At 38.2% G+C, this 22,221-nt stretch overlaps 1 protein-coding gene across 1 annotated transcript in view; it reads right to left on the bottom strand.

Moving 5' to 3' along the window:
- Window positions 1-216: 216 nt before the first annotated feature.
- Window positions 217-22,221, bottom strand: part of LOC107562102 (uncharacterized) — a 33,565-nt gene continuing 11,560 nt past the window's right edge. Inside the window, exons 3-4 of the mRNA XM_016246666.1 lie at window positions 2,642-2,693; window positions 217-1,511 (exon numbers count right to left, since the gene is read on the bottom strand). Of these exons, the coding sequence (XP_016102152.1) occupies window positions 1,254-1,511; window positions 2,642-2,693 (310 nt within the window). The 3' untranslated portion in view covers window positions 217-1,253. The remainder of the gene's footprint in view (window positions 1,512-2,641; window positions 2,694-22,221) is intronic.

The following is a 22,221-nucleotide window of genomic DNA, read 5'->3' as shown; positions in this document are numbered from 1 at the left end:
GTATCAAACCTATATTAAAGGCCAATCGTGCCAACTTCATAATTAACATTTAAAGTTGGAATTTTTATCTTATCTAAAATGTTAGAGGTCATATGTATTCATGTGAGCTACCATTTCAATCTAAAACTGGAGAAATGTCCTTGTCCTACATGAAGAAAAAGAAAAGACCCGTGCGTCATATTTAGTGTAAACATAAGGTTTATTGCAATGTGCATTTTGCATCCATAATTTGTAAAAAAAAAATAAAAAATAAAAATTGGACACAATGAGGCAACAATACCCATGTTTCAAAAAGACTGCGGTCAAAAAAAAAAAACTTCTCCCTGTGAAAAGTTCCACATGGTCCTGTTGGCTTGTGAGTATTAGGCAAGTCTTTGGTAGTTAGAAAATACAAAGTTCATTCGAAAACATGTGGCCCTCTTCAGACACCGTTGTGCCTGGTAGTTGGTTGGCATAGAAGGTCAACAGAACAGATGTTCGACATGTCAGCAGAACATTCGCAGCCTCCGTTTCAGAACATTTCTCTTTACATCAGTCGCTGATTTACAGAACTATGCAAATGTATACAGATTTTCATTCCCACAATAAGAAAAACATCATTTTTTACACATAGCCCATATAAACAAGTTGATTTTGTTCCGTTTCACAACACAAACAAGCAATAATCCCCATAAGCAGCAGGCCCCATCTGCAGAGATACAAGCGATGCTATACAAATCATATGGCAGGAGTCACCACTGTGGACGAGAGGACCAGCGCTCCGTACAGGTCCGTCTCGAACGTCCTTAACCACGGGAGCTAAGAAATGTCCACAGCACTAGGGATCAATGGAGGGCATGAAGTGAGTCCCGTATAGCTTGCGTCAGGTGGAGCTGTGGGGGCGTCTCGCAGGGACGTATACATTTCCTTGGCTTGACTTGGATAGGCCAAAGATGCGCTCTCTGCCAGCTCCATCAGGCAAACCCCTCTCCGTCTCTTCGTGAGAGGGACCAAAGGAAAGCAAGGCTGGGCCCCCTTCCTAACAAGGGGCACGTCAGTCCCGTTGTACAGTAACCTCGGACATCTACATCACTCTCTCTTTTCCGCGTTAGTCCGAAGAGATTGTCAGATATTACTGAACTAGGCCACTTGTCGCAATGCTTTCATTTCAGGTCAGGTTTTCATCTGTACAGCCAGCTTCATCTTGAAGTTGCATATTTGGAGGTCTATTTCAGGTGAGAGCTGTGGCTCTGCCCGCCCCATGGCAGAGCCACTTATACAGCAGATCCCGTGCTGTTGTACTGGAGCTCGCCGTCCTCGGGGGACCCCAGCTCCAGAGGCTCCAGGGGGAGGCTGGAGTCTGAGGGCAAACGTGACTGAAACTTCTCCAGCTGCTCTGGGCTCGCCAGGTTCTTCAGCAGGCTGTTCTCACGCTCCAACTGGTTGTTCTTCTCTGCCAGTTCCTTGATCTGCTCTTTCAAGATCTCAACTTCCTCCCTGACTGCATACATTAAGTGATTCTTCACAAGATCCTGTGAGGAAAAAAATATGAGAGAGAGTTGAGTTTCCATGATCACAACAAGACATCAAGTACAATGCAACTGATCTGTTTACACTGTAATGCATGAATTGAGTAGAATGAGGTTAAGGTGAACAAACATCCAAATTTTACTCCTTGAATAGTCCAATGAAATAAACTACGTGTTATTTTTTAGGGGTCCTGATCTCACCATCAGGGTCTGTTTTACAATACTGACCAGCTGACTGTACATTATGTTCTAATTATTAATTTTACCTTTTTTGAGGGGGAAAGAGAATCAATTCAAGAATGAATGCATGATTCTAATTTTCTACTTAAATTTAGCATTTTTTAATGTGAATCATGTTAATTATGCAAATAGGCTCTGGATTACCAAATATTTACATCTATCGAGCATGATTTATATATTGTAGGTGTGCAAACTTAATATATTAAAAAATAAGATTGTGTACAAGATATGGTTGTTTTGGATATGCACTTTAAATTTACAGTTAAATATAAATAAATGAAAATGGTACTAAATGGTTACTTACTAGGAGGATTAAATGGGTTTAAAAAACACTTACTAAAATGAAAATCATAATCTAAAAATAAATGCATGTTTCTCTTTATTTTAATTACATTTTCCAACATCCTAATCTACGGTCAAGTTATTCAAGTGTGGCTCTGGATTAACTAATGTTTACATCTATTGTGAGCATGATTTATATACTGTACGAGCAATCTTAAAACACTAACAAATGACCGTTTAAAAATGATTTGTACTGAACATGGTAGTTATTGATCTGATTGTTACCTATATATTAATATTTAATACATTTTAATGAACGATACATTAAGACCTTTGGTAAAAATGTGGTTGCAGATGTCACTAGAGGGGTGAAACCGGGTAAAACAAAGACATGGTTTAAACAAAAGGGTGCATGTATTGTTGTATGGTGACCTTTGACTTTTACTGCAGGTGGGCCAACAAAGCACAGGCAATGAAGGTAGATGCAGCAGCTCTAGAGCGTGCCACAGCTCTGGTTACAACCTACACAGAAACTAGATACTTTCCACTGCACTTCTACAGTCGTAAGCTCATTCTAGTAGGGATCTGATGGTGATGTTAAAACGACTTACCATTGCTTGTTCGATCTTGTTGTCAATTGCCACAACGCTTGCGCCAGAGGCACTGCAAAAGACAAAGAAACAAGGTATTAGAACGCAGCTCAGCACCACTGCAGTAGTAAACAAGCTCTTATAATCGAAGCGCGGTGAACCGAGCGAAGTCCGCGATATACCGTAATTCCTATCGACTGTTAAAAAATGCATCCTATAATCCCATAAAATCGGCCTACCTGTTGTCTAGTTTGACTGATACTACATCCCCTCCTAGGAAGGACGAGAAGAAGGAGATGGAGAAATTGTGCAGCTGATAGACTGCGAGCTCCATTGGCGTTTTGAACATCTCCGTGCTCATGTTGAGGACAAGACCCGTCTGAATAATACTTCTCGCCACGTTTGCGACTTGTTTGGACACGAGTTTAAAATCCTGGTTGTTTTGCTTCGTTGCTCTGTTGCGAGAGAGAACAGAGAAGCCGGGCACTATGAAAGAACTAGGAGCGGTTTCGGAGAAACACTGTCGGCTAGTGATGCTATTTCTGCCGCAGCGGGGCTTTTATACTCGGCGCGTGACGTCGCATGACGCGTGCATATATTATTCAAATGAGGCTTGTGGCATAGGTTGTCTTCCTGCCCTCTCACTGAACTCGCTCAAAGAGCATGCAGCAGCGGCAGCCAGCCGCAGGACAGACCTTCAAAACACATTAACAAGTGACCGTTGCATCATGTTTTGATAAGTGATACGTTTTGGCGATTTATGACAAGCCTCGTGAAATAGATAGTCCACCAGAATGCATTTGTGTTGTCCAGGTAACATTAGTGTCACTGAGGAACAACATGTACCTATAACCCTCAGTAATTTGTTACATGGTGAAAATCAGTGATCAGTTTATTAGAGTGGCTAAAATTACACAATCTATGCCTCCAGGTCTTCATAAGTTTACAGTTGTGCAGCTGACAGCTCATACACAAGACAGTTTGGGAATCGGATGGGAAATGAGCAGTGTTGCCAACTAATTTTCAGAGAGAGTTACTAAAGGAAGGTCGATTTGTTGCTAAAAGTTGCTAAATGATGTTGTGATGTCATTGGAATGAATGCATGATTCTAATTTTCTACTTAAATTTAGCATTTTTTAATGTGAATCATGTTAATTATGCAAATAGGCTCTGGATTACCAAATATTTACATCTATCGAGCATGATTTATATATTGTAGGTGTGCAAACTTAATATATTAAAAAATAAGATTGTGTACAAGATATGGTTGTTTTGGATATGCACTTTAAATTTACAGTTAAATATAAATAAATGAAAATGTTGTCCAGGTAACATTAGTGTCACTGAGGAACAACATGTACCTATAACCCTCAGTAATTTGTTACATGGTGAAAATCAGTGATCAGTTTATTAGAGTGGCTAAAATTACACAATCTATGCCTCCAGGTCTTCATAAGTTTACAGTTGTGCAGCTGACAGCTCATACACAAGACAGTTTGGGAATCGGATGGGAAATGAGCAGTGTTGCCAACTAATTTTCAGAGAGAGTTACTAAAGGAAGGTCGATTTGTTGCTAAAAGTTGCTAAATGATGTTGTGATGTCATTGCTCAAATTGTCACATCATCATGTTAATTTAGATTTAAAATAATATGCATGATATAATATTAAAATATAAATAACTGTATTTTTTTAAATACATTGAATTATTGAAAACGTACACGTTTCTGAATGATTACAATTTCAGTTTTTTTAGTAGCTAGTAAACTAGATTTGTTTTTAAAATAATATGCATGATATAATATTAAAATATAAATAACTGTATTTTTTTAAATACATTGAATTATTGAAAACGTACACGTTTCTGAATGATTACAATTTCAGTTTTTTTAGTAGCTAGTAAACTAGTAATTCTACACATTCTCAACAATTATGCTTTAAGCAGTGTGTTAGTAGTTAGTTAGTATGCTACACTCTAAGAAACGTCTGTAAAAATAAGGCACAATCTACTATGTTAATATAAATAATTTTCTGTAATGGTTTTTTTACCTGCATTTTGAATTAGGCATTGTGTTTTTGGGTTACAGAGTTACAACGGATGATGGATAATGTCCTGAAAGATTTTCCATTTTTCTTAGTGTACTAACTGATCAACAATCGCAGGTACAAGCTACTAACAAAGTGTATCATAAATGAACAAATATTCAATTATCAAATTATTCAATTATTATTATTAAATTGAACAATTGCAAATATCAGCTAACTCGATACTCGTGATGTGTGTACTGCTGGGCATCTGTGGTTTAATCTTTTTGTGTCATTTGGATGGAAAATGTGTGCCTTTTTATTGTCTGAGTCCTCATCAAAAGTTGCTAAAAGTTGCCAAATAACTTTTTTAAATTGCTAAATTTGTTGCTAGGTGCTTTCGGAAGAAAAAGTTGCTAGGGTAGTCTGAAAAGTTGCTAAATTTAGCAACAAAATTGCTAAGTTGGCAACACTGGAAATGAGTTTAAACAATAGAATTTTCTCACAGTAGGTCCAGAGTGTTTAGCTTCAGCCTTTAGTGCCTCTACTGGGCAAACTGTTTATGACCGATGTGCTCAACCTGAAGGCTGGGATCGAAGTCACCTGATTCTTCAACACTTGGATATTAGTCAATAAGCTATTTTTTGCACATTTTGCTCGCACAGAATGTAAACAATCTAAGTGTTAAACGGTCCGTTAGTTTATTTTAGCTCATACCAAATTTTACAATGCTCCAGTGATATAAAAACGTTTTAAGGCATAGAAAACACACCATACAATGAATCAAATTTAGAATCCTTCTAGTATACTTACCTGACTGAAAATGTAAATACAATTATAACAAAACCAATCCTTAATGTAACATCCCCAGCTTACAAAAAGCCTTAAAAATGTCAGCTTTGTGAATAGAAAAAAAAATTAATGGGAACAAGACAAAATGAATACACTTCTACCTCACTACAAATTATTTCAACTTTTAAAAAGTCTCACAAAAATGTATGTATGTGTACGTTATGCATTAGGTAAGGTGGCATTAAAATATATAGATTATTACTTAAATATATGACATTATTTAAATTCTTAATTATTATGAAAAAACAAGCAAAACTGGAATCTCAAATTTCTCTATCCCTCTTTCTTTCACTCAATATTATTTTATGTTATTGGTAAATACTTTTAGGGATGGCATGTGCTAGCAACGTTACACAAAGTTTCTGCAATGTTATGAAAATGCATTCTATATGCACATTATCAACTCTTTCACTACAATCTATCATCTTTTCTGAGTGGAGTAAGAATTTGTCTAGATCCCAGTGAAGCCCTTTGAAAAGGTGACGGCTTAAAGTTGATCCACCTAATGAGATTTCACAGAAAAGCACAAATTAGTGACCCTAGTGCTGTCACTTTCCATTTCATGCAGAGTTAGTCATGCTGCCAGATTAGATTTCACAGGGACACCCCAGAAGGAAGTTAACGTCTTCTCGTTTGACAGATGCTGAACTCCTGGTGAGCTGTAGTCACGGTAATTGGCAAGCGCTTGTACAGTTTGTACTGTATGAAATGATAATCGTACCACAGATGAAGGGGGAAAGACCATGAAGTGCCCTCTTAATTTAAAGAAATATGTATCTTGCTGAAGGTCTGCAGATAATTAAGTGTCAACAGAACCTTCCTGTTCTGCAGATTTACTGTAAGGTAATAGTATTCATTTTAGTGGCTTGACGTGACAAAACGAGGACAACCAGCCTTTTGAACAAAGAAAAAACTGCATACATTACATTCCAGTGGAACTAGAATGTACTTAAAACTTGTTTGGGATTGGATAAATAATGCATTAATAGTTAATGGAATAATGCATTGTTGTGATGCAGCGAGATGAGCAAGCAGATGCTTCATTCAGCTGCCACTCCTAAAAAAACCCTGCACATCACAGTAAACACAGATGTGCCATGGTACAGTATGTCTCCGTCTGTCACCATGGCCAGGGTGGAGCTGTCCTAGACTCGCTCCGATAAACAAATCCTTTACACTGCTACTACACAGTTTGGAAACTTTAAGACCGGTCTTAGTGTATACTGTATATTATAGGTTTAGTTCAGAAACGCTAATTATTTATGCTTGAACCCCTAATGCAACAAGTTAAACTTGATTTACTAAAAACCCACAAAGCACACCTAACCATACTTGGTAAACTTGGTTAGCATTTGCATACGTAGGGACACACCAATAATTATAACTAGGGAATGTGTGGAATGACACATTTTCAGTCTGTCAAGTTTGCATTCCGTGAATAGTTGCTGCTTATTAAGTCAAAAAATTCAATCTAGTTTACTTGGGAGGACAGCTAGAGAGAGACCTTCACCATACTTATGAATCAAATATGTAAATAACACCATCTACAGTGTAAACTCTTGACTTTGTATCCTACAAAAACAAGTTATGCAAGATGTGCATAACCCATCTGTGATTACTTTCTAACATGATCCACAGCAGATGATAAACACTGTCACGCACTTCGCTGACTGAAACTTAACGATTTTTACACCTTGTAGAGCAAGACTGTTTGAGTGGTTAAACGAGACTAACTGCACTCACTCACGTTCACACCTTCACAATTAATCTGTCAGCTGTCAGTAGTAATGATACACTCACAGAACTCCATTATTCTTACACTTACCCCTTCTTAAATAGACTAGGTGAGTAGAAAGGTGGCAAACTCATGGTCGTTGCTCACTTAACTGCAGACGCAGCCTGAGATCAGCAGTGTGGATGGAGTAAAAATGTCCCATTCTCTCAGCTGGATGGGAGGGAGGTGGACATGCAATGATATTGTGTCTTTTTTCCCCTTCATTCTCTCTCTGACTGTTCTCTTGAGACAAATACCCAGAATTTCTGTTTTGCACATGGCAAGATCGATTAGTGACTCTCATTGCGACAAGATTGAGAGCAGAATATTCAGAGGATGATAAATTATTAAAGTCAACAAAATGACAATGCCATACAAATGAAGTCTCACTGTTGCAATCAGGAATTTCCTAGAATATTCATTACAGATGATGTTAAATTTCCATTTCGAATTTTCCATGTGTATTTATGGTATGTGTTTTTAAAGTTTAAGTTCCCTTTTGTTGGAAGAGAAAAGACATGTTTCAACTTGTATGTATGTAGCGTGCTCATTTCTCAGCAGACAGCTTTGTTTTGTGCGTCTGACAGTCTGAAATGCAACAAAGCAGTTTTGCTGTGCGTGCAGCGTATGGCTGTGTGTTTGTTTGCCTACATAAAACATGTTGGTACAGGAGATGTGCATGCAATGTGTTATGTAAAACGAGATTAGGCATCCATTACTTTAATTCGCTGGATACATTAAATTGTCTGATTGCCTGAGTCAAGAACGCATGAGTAATTCTTACAGACATAATTCAGGTCAGCCTGTGGGCAAATAAGGCGCTTGTTTGTTGGCATCTGTAAACTAAATCATTTTCATGTTCCAGAAGTTAAACCTTCCTTTTGAACATGATGTGCGAGTAGGTACTTTTTTGCTTGTTTTTCCCGTTTTTGAGTATTATTTTGTAGCATTATAAATGTCTTAACTGTCATGTTTAATTGAATGCATCCTTGCTGAGTAAAAGTTATTTCTTTTCAAATAAATGCATAATCTAAAATCCAAATAATCTACCTTTTGATTGGTAGCATCGGTTTGATTGCGGTCCTGTGCAATGCTCGTGAATGCACGCTCCCACTGGCATGGGATGAAATGAGGTGCAAAACAAGTCATTACATCACTCATGCTCGGAGTTTTGTGCATTGGCTGACTGAGCAATTAGGAACGGTCAGAATGTCAGTGGCAATATTATCATTGTGCATGGAGGAGCTGCTTACATAAGACCACATTCGAACAGTTATAAAACCACCTGTAATCATAAAGCAAGTATTGGCAGGTGCTGTACCTTTACAGCCCAGGTGTGTCACATATCCGACCCTCTTTGTTGCTTTGTTATCTGTCTAGACAAGACTCAGTGTGGACTGCAGTGCCTATGGGTTATACTAACACCTGTGGTTACTCTGTTTCCAACGGCCTCATGGAAATTTTGCGCAGTCTCTACTAAAGATCTCATTTTTTCATGACAGAAAGCCCGAGTCTGTAATACACTTGAGGCAGTTGCGGACATTCAATGCCCCTATTCCTGCTGGATATTTACACACGCTTGAGTTCTGTGTCAGCTCAGCAAATGCACTCATCTGTCTTTACCCACTAAAGAGAATCTACTGCCCTCTCCTGTTTTATGGTCTTGCATTTATTTATTTTCAGATTCACAAGGAACAACAATGCTGGGCTCATCCTGGATTACTCAAATATTGGTATAGATACATGTAATTTACTCATGTGATGATAAAGCTGATTTTTCAGCATCATTACTCCAGTTTTCAGTCTCACTGTTATGTAAAACGAGATTAGGCATCCATTACTTTAATTCGCTGGATACATTAAATTGTCTGATTGCCTGAGTCAAGAACGCATGAGTAATTCTTACAGACATAATTCAGGTCAGCCTGTGGGCAAATAAGGCGCTTGTTTGTTGGCATCTGTAAACTAAATCATTTTCATGTTCCAGAAGTTAAACCTTCCTTTTGAACATGATGTGCGAGTAGGTACTTTTTTGCTTGTTTTTCCCGTTTTTGAGTATTATTTTGTAGCATTATAAATGTCTTAACTGTCATGTTTAATTGAATGCATCCTTGCTGAGTAAAAGTTATTTCTTTTCAAATAAATGCATAATCTAAAATCCAAATAATCTACCTTTTGATTGGTAGCATCGGTTTGATTGCGGTCCTGTGCAATGCTCGTGAATGCACGCTCCCACTGGCATGGGATGAAATGAGGTGCAAAACAAGTCATTACATCACTCATGCTCGGAGTTTTGTGCATTGGCTGACTGAGCAATTAGGAACGGTCAGAATGTCAGTGGCAATATTATCATTGTGCATGGAGGAGCTGCTTACATAAGACCACATTCGAACAGTTATAAAACCACCTGTAATCATAAAGCAAGTATTGGCAGGTGCTGTACCTTTACAGCCCAGGTGTGTCACATATCCGACCCTCTTTGTTGCTTTGTTATCTGTCTAGACAAGACTCAGTGTGGACTGCAGTGCCTATGGGTTATACTAACACCTGTGGTTACTCTGTTTCCAACGGCCTCATGGAAATTTTGCGCAGTCTCTACTAAAGATCTCATTTTTTCATGACAGAAAGCCCGAGTCTGTAATACACTTGAGGCAGTTGCGGACATTCAATGCCCCTATTCCTGCTGGATATTTACACACGCTTGAGTTCTGTGTCAGCTCAGCAAATGCACTCATCTGTCTTTACCCACTAAAGAGAATCTACTGCCCTCTCCTGTTTTATGGTCTTGCATTTATTTATTTTCAGATTCACAAGGAACAACAATGCTGGGCTCATCCTGGATTACTCAAATATTGGTATAGATACATGTAATTTACTCATGTGATGATAAAGCTGATTTTTCAGCATCATTACTCCAGTTTTCAGTCTCACATGATCCTTCAGAAATCATTCTAATATGCTGATTTTGAACTGTAGTGTTTTAGCTACATAATTTCATATTTTTTGTTGATTGGAGCAGTTAAATATTATGTAACGCAATATTTGATTCTCTTGAATCCACATTGCAGTCTTATTACTGTGCATACACAATGTTATGGAAATGATTTGTCTGTTCCATGTCTCCATTTTCAAATTGCATAACTAATTGCATCAATCTGACTAATGCATGGAAAGTGCATGTTAAAGTATGAAATGCAGGAGTCACATATGAATTAGGGGAGAGAAATGTTCTGTTATGTCAGTCTTACTCTAAATGGGAGTGTTGATAACAGCAAACTGGTGTTAAAGGTAAAGTCACTAAATGAAATTCCTAAAATCCTAAACACTCATCTTCTGCCCTTTTGCATCTTTCCCACCCATCTTTCGTCAAACAGATAGTCCTGGCCTGAAGTCATGCATGAGCCAATGATTCTGTGTCGGTCTGGGGTGCAGTATGATGCATTGTTGGAGAAACAAACTGGCTAGTCATGACTGCTTCCAAAAAAATGTTTCTTGGCATAAATCTATGAATATCATTGTCCCAGCAATAAACTAGAGTAACACAGACTGACAAAATGTTCAAGAAGATTGTGTCCTTTTCACAAAATGTGCAAGATGTGATTTCAAATCAAAGTAATGGAGTCCAGTGGGAGAACCTTTGGTCCAACAAAAATGGCTGTTCTGCAGTTTGTGCAGTTATATTAAATTGCTCTAATTAGTCTGTCATAGATATTCAAGCAGCAAAAGGAGAGAGCGCTCTGATGACGCAAGTGTCATCATTATTAATATAATCATAACCTCAGAGCATTAGTCCCAAGGTTACGTTGAATAAAACCTCCATTTCCATTCATGCATTTACAAATTGGTATAGTGGGATGTGTAAATACAAGCAGTCTCGAAGTGATTATTCTAATTTCTCATACAAATATGATATGGTGAAACTATGAATGGATCGGTCTTCAGCTCTGTACGGTATGTACCAATGATCCACGTGTTCAAGAGGCCCCTGCTGTGCAGACATGAAAAGAGATCGCACCAGATGTGGATGTACTGCTGCACACACTCTTAATTAATAATGCATTGATTTGTGCAGAGAGCCGTCAGAGCGCTTTACTCTTGCACGGCTGCTCACAGGTCATACTAATCAATGCCTCTCGCTGGGCCGTGACCACCCACGGGCTCGGCAATGAGGAAGAGCACCTTCCCTCAGAAAGTGCTTATGTACCCAGTCGACAGCCAAGTCACGAAATCATTGTCAATGCAGCAGTTCTTCTACAGCAGTGAAATCATAAAAATGTGTTAATATAAGTCTTCTGTATATGTTCCGTCAATGTTTTTCCAACATCAGTGGTTTTACGCGTATTCAAAATAATTACTATAATTAAAGTCAGCATTGACGTCATCATTGTAATTGTACTGTCTACAATACAAACTTGTTTTAGGTTTTCAATTTCATGTGATATTATTCTAAAGTTACACCCACAGAAAAACACTTTGTGTATGTTTTTAAATCTTATATAATTAAATTAATTTTATATTAAATAGATTTTTTTTTATTTTACTTTTCAAGGATGCAATAAATTAAACAACAGTGACAGTAAAGACATATAATGTTACAAAAAAATTTTTATCACCGTTTCCCCAAAAGTATAAAGCCGTACATCTGTTTTCAGCATTGATAATAATAAGAAATATTTCTTAAGCAAATCAGCATATTAGAACGATTTTCGAAGGATCATGTTACACTGAAGACTGGAGTTATGATGCTGAAAATTTAACTTTGCATCACATGAATAAATCACATTTTAAAATATGTTATTATAGAAAATAGATTAAATTCAAATTTTAGTAATATTTCACAATATTACTGTTTTACTGTATTTTTCCTTGAATAAATACAACCTTGATGAGTATAAGTGACTTTCAAAAACATTACAGACTCCAAACTTTTGAATGGTCATCATCATCATAATCTCACTAAACTAAACATTATTTGTTTGTAAAGCTCTTGAGGAGGCGAGAGCTGTAGAAAGTGTCTGATGGTGGTCTGATGTGAGCCACAGAGACAGAGACTTCCCTGCCTGCAAAGTGGCAGCAATGCAAGTGAAGCTCCAGTGTTCTGGCCTCAGAAGATAAGTGGACATGCCAGAAAGAGGGTGGAGCATAAGGCACGGTCATTACATCCGCTTTAACATAGATCAGCTGGCATCAACACAATGTGCAGAGCCTGGCAACGGGCCTCCTGCTAAATCCATTTATTAGTGCATCTCATCTCAACTGAAAACAAAATGTGCGTGTCTGGAGCAGTACTAATTTATTTGATCAGGTACACTTCAGTGTCTGTTGGCTAGGGAAGTGCCTGTTTGTATTCTCTGCGACCAATGAGGCTTGAAAACAAAAGTAAATCCATTTAAAACATAATTGTGTTAATCTGTGCAATAAAAGGGCACCATAAATCATCCAAAGCGTCTGTATTCATTAAATGAGTGCTGAGAACAATCTTTCATTATTTACTTTATTGCATGGTATTATCTGCACTAAATGATATGATATTGTCATCGGATGGTTTCCAAAGACAACACAGGCAACATGCCTTTGACACAATTGAACCACAAACCTTAAGGCAAACACTGATGTCTAAATAACTAAGGAACAGGAGCAAAGGTCAAGAAATAGTGTTAGCTCGCACACATGTTGTCATCACAGCACATTTGAAGATATACACAAACAGACAAGAGAAATCCACACAAAATCCTCCCCCTCTCAGTCTATATCAGGCCGGATGAGATCCATGAGTTGGCTGGATAAAGCTGGCAGCCAGGCAGCGAAGATTTACAGCACCTGGGCCGCCTCAAACTCACTGCCCCAAACTCATTCCTCTGTCTTCATCTTGAATGGATCCTAGCTAAGAAAGGAATTTCCCAGAAATAGAGTAACCTTGTTCACCTTGAGCCATAACCGCCGCCTGAGTACTGGTGTTTGTGCACTTGCGTACGGTTATGTATGTGCATTCAAGCAATTACCTCTGCAGAATGAAAATGTGTTATCTTGAGGCTTTGTGCATTCTTAATCTTCTCCGCACAAAAGGATTAAATCGTTTAAAGGTATGAACTGAAAGATGATACATGAGCAGGTAACAGAGGCGGTGACGTAAAAGCTCTGATCAAAATCAACCAACCGGACAAAAATACGTAGGTCAACTAAACGGTGCAGACATGTTTTTATCTGATGTGCAGGCTTCTTACACGTAGGCAGCGTTTGAGCCAATTAGCTGTCAGCATATCTCCAAAACAATCTAGAAGCCTAGTCAGACTTGAGAAAGTTGTCCAAAGAATGCTGATATGCTGGCATGCAGCCACTTTTGCAGAAACACGCGATGTTCAGAGCAGTCAGGGGAGGTGGAGGCCATATGCTGCTATGCAAAAGCATGTTACACGGCTTCTGAACTTCGATGAGGCCGCCTATTGGCCTCAGATGACCTTAGGTTATGTAATGTACATCGGTGGGAATGAATTATGTAAATTAGGTAATGTCGCACATACACCCATCAATTAGTTTTGAATGCATTTTACACGGTGCAATTTCCAATCTTGTACGTAGCAGACTGACGCAGTCTGCTGTACTTTATTGCGACTGTATAGCAATACAGGCAACTCAGTTAGCTATAAAATTCGGATAGTGTGCTTGACTAAATTGGATTGCAGATAGTTATTGAATAACACACAGATTTTTAGAGTGTGCAAAAGTGGCACAACTTTCATTTGCTCCATAATGTGCCAATAGTGCGTGTTGAAAGACTGTATCTGCATGCAACCGTTTGACTCTACTCTGCAAACTCCAAATACTGAGATTGAAGCGGATCAATGCTGTCAAGAATGTCTTTCAAGACATTGTTTGCAGTTCTTAGTCACTGTAAAAACAAGACAGTTAATAGAAAGCCTGTTTCAATCTAATGCAAACACAAAGGGTAAAAGCAAGTTCAGTGTATTTGCACACAGTTTTACTTTCTCTCTCTAAGTCACTGTCCATGATTTTTTTATATATTATTAAATATTAAATAAAAAATATGACTTGATAGGAGTGATTAGCTCCAATATATGGCACAACGCTAAAGATCAGAAGCAGTGAAGGATATCTCTGTATGGCCTTTATTCATATTTAAAATATGAATCACTTTCTTTATTATTTTCAGATATGCAGGCACACAGACATGGTTTTACATAACAATGAACCAAGTCAACTGCCACACCCAGAGTAATGCAGAAGTGCAGAAAGCCGTTTTAAAACACCAGCTGCATCTAGATTTGTTCTGTTTCGAGTTATTTTTAAAGGTATTAACACATAATGTGTTTGAACATGAACTCTGTTTTTCTCTGTGCATACTCGACATAAAATAAGACTTGACCACATTTACATCTTTGATGCATGTTCCTAGTGTTATTGTGAATGATTCATCCATGCAAGGTATTCTTCATAAAAAGAGTCCTTGTAATCATTAATCAAAATGAAATAACCTGCTCCTTCTCTGAGACAACTTTCCTTTTCTTCTGACGACACTTAGTTACAGGGCCTTCAAAGGGACACAGTGATGGAAAAAAAAAATATGAGATGGAGGAAAAATGGTAATGAAATGTTTTTGCACTCACACAAAACTTGAGTATCCCAAGAAACTTTGCATTTGCTTGCAAAACCTTTGGGTTCTCTATTCTCTAAGTACTGCGTTCCCTAGAGGAACTTGCCCATAAAAGCATTTAAATACAGTTGTTATTGTATCATCACATCATTTTCTTGAGGGAGTGAATGCGAGGTTTCTGAGGGAATGCAACGTTTTTCAAGCGAATGCAAAAGCATTGAAATATAATTGTCTTCCATCTCATTTTTCCCCATCAATATTTCCCTTTAGACTTACTCCAGGTGGGCTATTAGATAATTTAGGTGTAACTAAAGGCTAAAAAAATATATAAAAATCAAGTCCCACCCATTTTCCTCCCTGAATATACTGTTTAACTTGGCCAAAAGACGAATCCATATGAATCAAGCAGTTTAGTCCAAATTCTGAAGAGACACAATTACTTTACATGATGAACAGATTTAATTTAGGCTTTAATTTACATATTTACATTGATCAGTGAACATAAACAGAAGCTCAACAGTACTTGCTTGATGCATAAGAACAAACCTCACTGCTTGCGCTTCTGTTTGCTGTAACTGAGGTGTGCGCTGATTAACCTTTATATGTGAATAAAAGACTAAATTAAATCTGTTAATCATATAAAGCGATTGAATCTCTTCAGAAAATGTGGACTAAAACACTTAGTTCATATGAATTCATTTTATGATCTCTTTATGAACTTTTTAAAGCATCAACGTGGTAAGTTGCAAAGACTGTCAATGGAGGGACATGAATGGCATTAAAATATTGGGAGTGACAGTTTTAATTTTTGGGTGCACTAGCCCTTTAACATTTTCATGGAGTGATTTGGTTATCGTCTCGCAACGCACAGCCCAACCATGGGACAAAAACCCATTTGGAGAGCTCGAGGACTGGAATTAAAGCTGTAAAATGACAAAGGCAGAACCTCAAGTCAAACAGCAGACTGCAATATAGCTGTCATTTCAGAAATGTGCTCCAACACCTTCAGTTGCCCTAAAAGCATTTCTTATGTTCGGAGTTGCACAGATTGTGAAGGTCAAACACTTCAGCAATTGTCTACATACTAAGCTCATCCCGTCTGTGCTTTTGCTTATGCCCCTCCCTGCTCCGTGCTTTGCATGTCTGCAAGTGTTTGCCTGTTGTCTGGCTCGGGCGCTATTTCTGGCATGAGCGAAGGTGTTTGGTGTGACACTGACAGTACCTGCAGGATTATAACAAGGTGAGTCACTTCTACCTGGATACCTTCACCCTGTTGTTTGTTATGAGCCGCTCTCTGTTGCTAAACAGAACTCTCTTCACTGTCCTCACAACACCCTTGAAAACATTAATCTCGCTTCTTCTGACTGTGGGGGAGCCTCTAAGGCCAGACTCACTTCAAACGGCCCTGTGACATAAACATGGTCACCAGCAGGTTCTCAGAAACTCTGTCCAAGTAAACAGACCACAGGAAGAGACTCTACATGACCCTCAAATGAGGACAACAAGGAAGCTGGTTGACATGGGCCCTATTATTAGACATTCTGTGATAGACTCTGGCATGGAAGTTGTGGTTTTTGCCGTGCAAGACCCTCACTACTCTTTTTGCTCTCTTGAAAACAAATTTGATGGACTCCAACAAAATGAAGCACCTTAAATGTGTTATCCTGCAGGTTTTTACAATCAAAGCCAACTTGAACATTTATTCCTATATTCCTAATTTTACAAAAGGCCTTGGTCATATATCATTTTATTATATATATATTTTTTTAAACAATGCATTTTGAACCTGACTAATCTTTTTTAGATTTCTGTTCTGTCTCTGTTGTGTTATACAAAACAGCTCTATTAATGTACTGCGATACTAACTAGCAAAGCACTTTTTTTAGTATCAGGGATGAAACAATTCTGACATGTAATACTCATTTTTAAAGATCTTATCATATAAAAGTTCTCATTCTGGAGTTTTGCTCCCTGAATATCCTGTTTCACTTGGAAATGTCATATTACGGAAGTAAAAAGAGTTAAAAATGGGCAAAGTGTTCTTTATTTTGCCATTGTTGTTGTTACTACTATTCTTTGAGAGCTGATGTCGTGATAAATCCTTAAGAGTTTTTCCATGGTTTGAAGTGTGGGTGGCACAAATATAGTTCTCTTCTGATTCGTGCTATTATATCATTTGTCAAGATCTAAACGGACATGTGATGTAATATAACGTAAAATTGATCTGAAGGATGTCCTGTGTCTCTTTCAGATCTGGATGACTGTGAGCGTTAGAAAGACAGAGAGCGAGAGAGAGTGCACACAGAAACAGGGAAATAAAAAAAAATGAGGAAGAGAAAGCGGTGGGGTGGGAGGGCTTTCACAGCTGTTGTTCTGCTGTGTTTCCTCTGATAGTGGACTTGGCTGTACTCCCAGTTCTTTAGGTAAAAGATTCAAAACACAATTACCTTCAACGCCTTTTTATGAAAAGACAAGGTGGAAGTATGCAAAGCAACACTCATTCTGGATTTGCACCGATATATTTTATTACATGTTTTTCTCTCAAATCTGTATGCATAAGTTATTTTTTTTTACATTTATATTTTAAATATTCAAGGCATGCTGCATATTATTGTGGATATACTTTAGATATACAAGAATTAACTCCACTTTCCTCCTCTTATAAAGCTGTCTCCCATCACATGTGTGAAAATGCTGACAGTGCTGACATGTGCTTCTTATATCTAGATCAGCTTATGGTGCACGCTATAATTCTTTAATCTGTTCTACACAAGTGACCCTTTGCTAGTTGCACTTGGCCAGGATGTTGAAGGGAAGGAACTTATTCTAGAATACTAATTGAGGGGAACAAAAGCACCCGATGGGCCCTCACCCATGATTCCCCAGGTGACCATGGCAACACTTAAAACCTGAAAGATAACGTCTTTTTGAATTTCAATGTGCTTCGAATGTCTCTTACGGACATTTGCCCAGTAACTCGAAAGAAATGTATAAAGAAAAGAAAAGAATTAAAATAACAGGCCCACATGCCTACGTAATGGATTCCATTTAAGAACAGATATGCAAAACACTGTTGCAATCCATTTAACATGCCAAGACATTTCTCTCATGCAAGTCCGGTCTTTTACTCTCAGATATGGTCTGTCAGACTGCTCTAGTAACATAACTGTTACTAGTTAAAGTAATAGAAAGGTGTGTCTCATCTACGTTACAAATTTCCATATGCACCGTCAGGCTTACATAATGCAGTAACTCTTGTTTTTCATGCAACAAAGGGAAAAAGGAACAGCTATCAGTATGCCTTGCCTTGAAAATCCATCTCTTTTTTTTTCTGTGCGAGTATTACAATAATCTCCATGTGTCTGGGCTGCAGTGGACTGGCATAGTATCATTTTAAACTAAATATTTGTTTTGGAGGAAAAGATAAATGTCCTGTAAATCCAAACATCATCCAGAACTTTGGACTGATGTTAAGTACATTCACCTCTGGAAATCCAATGTAAAACATCTGTCTCAAATAACACAATGAAAACTAATTAAACTATTTTTATGTAACTTATATTATGTCACCTGTTTTCCTCAGTTACTGAAAACAACTTGGTATATTTTGCTAAATAATTATGTCATGCTTATGTTTACTTTTACATATTTGGCAGGTATTTCAAAGCACCTTAAGCATTATTCCAACGGGATATGTTTTTCAAGTCTTAAGTTTTCAGCATTAAACTGATCAAAAGTGACAGTAAAAACAGTTATAGTGTTACAAAAAATCTATTTCAAACAAATACAGTCTTTTTTATTTATATTGTGTTTATATTAATCAAACAATCTTTGGTTACCACAAAAATATTAAACTGTGATAATCATTTCTGAAGGATGCTGTGACACTGACAACTGAAATGACAGATTCATTTTTTTATATATATTAAAATAGAAATCAGGTGTTTTAAATTGCATTATTATTATTATTACTACTACTACTACTATAAATGACTTCTTTCGTAAAATAAAATAAAATAATAAAACACTAATTTACCCGACCTATAAGGAAAACTATTCCCATCCGAATATAGCGTTTTAGTGCATTCAAACACTATATGCGTGTTCCTGTTGAACTCATGGCCTTGTTGTGGAGAAGACCACACTATACAGTACATGCTGAGATCCAAAAAATCAAAAGCAGGAACCTCTAAAACATATGTATACATGGTACAGCTATATAGAGGATCATGCATTTCTTCAGTGAGGAACTTACATCACCAAACCAGAGAGCGTGGGGTTATGTTGCATAAGGCAAAGGCACATAAGATCACTCTGCACCTGTCACGTGACAATATTTTCCAATGTAGCCAGTCTCCTAAATAATACATTTCAAAAGTATAAGTCAAATCAATATAAACTGAAACCAATGCTATCATAATCAATACTTCTTGAGCTTAAATCATGCAAAAAAATAATAATAATCAAGCTGCATGTTCTGTAGAAAAAAAGTCTGATTGGCTCTTGTAGTAGCAGGCGGGATTTTCATTGCTGCTGCTGCCATATTGAGGTTTTATGATTTCCCCATTAAGTTTTGTATGGGAGGCCCGTCTCCTCCTCCTGTGCTGTCTCTGGAGAAGTATGTTCTAGTCTATCAGTCAAGTCAAGTCTGCTTTATTGTCAATTCTTCCACATGTACAGCACATACACACAGAGAATTGAAATTGCGTTACTCTCAGACCCTTGGGTGCATACAGATAACAAATACAGATTAAATACAAAATACAAAATACAACTATACAAAAATACAAAATACAACTATACAAATATACAAATAAGGTAAAATGTAAAAATATATATATAAAGCACAAGGCATATGGAAGATAGAGTGCAAACCAGTAAAGTAAACAACAGTGCAGAAAAGTGATGTAGTGCAAAAAAAATGATTTGTAGTGCAAAAGAGCTTATTTCAGACTGATTAAAGTGACAGTGTGTGTGTATATTTGGGAGGGGGGGAGGGGGAGAGTCCATCAGAGGGTCAGAGTTCAGTAGTGCGTGGGGCAAAAGATGGGAGGGGGGGCAAGGTCGGGAGGGAGTTCAGCTTTCTGACAGCCTGATGGATGAAGCTGTCCTTCAGTCTGCTGGTCCTGGCCTGGAGACTCCGCAGTCTCCTCCCTGATGGCAGCAGACTGAAGAAGCTGTGTGTCGGGTGGGTGGGATCACCTGCAATGCAGAGGGCTTTGCGGGTGAGACGGGTGTTGTAGATGTCCTGAAGGGAGGGGAGAGAGGCACCAACGATCTTCTCAGCTGCTCTCACTATGCGTTGAAGTGTCTTGTGGCAGGACGCGTTGCAGGCGCCATACCACACAGTGATGCAGCTGGTCAGGATGCTCTCGATGGTGCCTCTGTAGAAGGTGCACATGATGGGGGCCGGGGCTCTGGCTCTTCTCAGTTTGCGGAGGAAGTAGAGACGCTGCTGTGCTTTCTTGGCCAGTGCTGCGGTGTTGTCAGTCCAGGAGAGATCCTCTGTGATGTGCACACCCAGGAACTTGGTGCTGCTCACCCTCTCCACAGTCACACCATTGACGGTCAGAGGAGCATGCTGAGTGCGCACTCTCCTGAAGTCAACAACAATCTCCTTCGTCTTCTCCACATTCAGAGAGAGATTGTTGTCACTGCACCACCCGGCCAGGCGGCTCACCTCGCTCCTGTAGTTTGTTTCATCATTGTCCTGCTTAAACATATTCCAGTCAGTGGTGTTAAAACAGTCTTGAAGAGCCTCTGACGACCCTTCCGGCCACACTTGTATCTATGAAGACAGACTAGAACGTTCTTTGCTGTTATTGGACATCAGAGCTGCCCAGTTCTTTAACAAATGACACATCATGAATTGCGGGCCCTGTGAGATTGCAAATTTGGACCACAGCTCTGTAGTTTAAGTCCAACAAGAACCCAATTGCCCCTTTGGACAAGGCTAAGAGCAGAGTGTTTCACATTCCAGATCCCAGTGTCTTTGATTTTTTGGCAGAGCTTCGTAAGTTACATTAGCCTGTCCCAGAGTTCACTGTTCTGTTTACTCATTTGTCTATTTGCATTTGCTTGCATGACCAACCCATCATGATGATCCATTCCATGACATATAAGTGGAAAGAATGCTACTGCAAACGTGGTAAATGACACTGGTAATTAGCACAACGCAAGACGCAGAAATGCAGAAACAAACTAAACGCTAACACTAGCCATGCATGTTTAACATGGCAGATACTGTAAACAATGGCTTACAAAGTGCGTCTTGTTCACAGGTTTTTGATTCAGGGCCACGTTTTAACTTCTGTGATTCAAGGGGTAGGTCACCCAAAAGTCAAATAAATTATGATTTTCTTTAAAGAATATCTTTGCAACTCTTGTACATTTAATGAAGGTAAATAGGGAATTGGACTGCCAAGCTTTAAAACTAAAAAAATATATAATTGATAAATGTGATAAAAAAATCATCAGATTTGTGAAATGACCAATTCATTGAAGAAATCTTACACAAAAGACATTTGTTACCTTTATAATAAACACTAATTAACTAAGAGCTATGGATGTTTTCAATGAATAAAGTTGTACATGTTCCGTCTGTATCTCACACAAAACTAAGACTTGAAATATAGCATATGACTCACATTACGCAAATTTACTATTATTTTACGCAACCCTTTTACTGATCAGACTGCACAAAAAAAGGTGAAGAGTAATTATTCTTGCTATTGCTTGATTGCGCAACCTCATCCGGTTTACAAGAAACCCAACACTGAACCCGGATAGCATTTATCACAGTGACTGTTGGAGTCAATAAGAATTAAAGACAGAGCGGTCTACTGGCATGGGCATGTTACGGAAGGATACTTGGCAAAAGAGCTTTACAATAGCTTTCCAGGACACCCAAACATTTCCGATAAAAGGAGAGGAAGGTTTCTTAAGAACAGCAGTACTTTGGGTTATTAATACAAACAAGTTGATTCAAATGAAAAAGCAAGCCTGATGAATCAGTGTTGTTGACTCTTTTTTTCTTCCGCTCTTAGTCTTTGAGAAGTGACGGCAACAAACGTTAAACCGACGTAAATAAAGCTTGTAAGTAATATCTGTTTACCTTTAGCAGTATCTAACAATTAGTCAACATCCCTTCACATAAGCACTCTTCATTTATGTGAAGACACAGTGCCTTTCCTTCATCAAGCTTGCCGTTTATAATGAATTACATGCTTATGGAAAGAAATGCTTTGGGGTTGTATGTTATGTATGTTATCAGTCAAAATTAATGCGGGTGGCATCCATATACCATATCCACAATCCTGATTCAGTACATCAAGATAAAC

This window comes from Sinocyclocheilus grahami, unplaced genomic scaffold, assembly GCF_001515645.1.
Source record: "Sinocyclocheilus grahami isolate Dianchi unplaced genomic scaffold, SAMN03320097.WGS_v1.1 scaffold806.1, whole genome shotgun sequence".
In the NCBI taxonomy this organism is placed as follows: Eukaryota; Metazoa; Chordata; class Actinopteri; order Cypriniformes; family Cyprinidae; genus Sinocyclocheilus; species Sinocyclocheilus grahami.
Note: the sequence above shows the minus strand (reverse complement) of the source record. Positions and strands in the feature narration are given on the sequence as shown.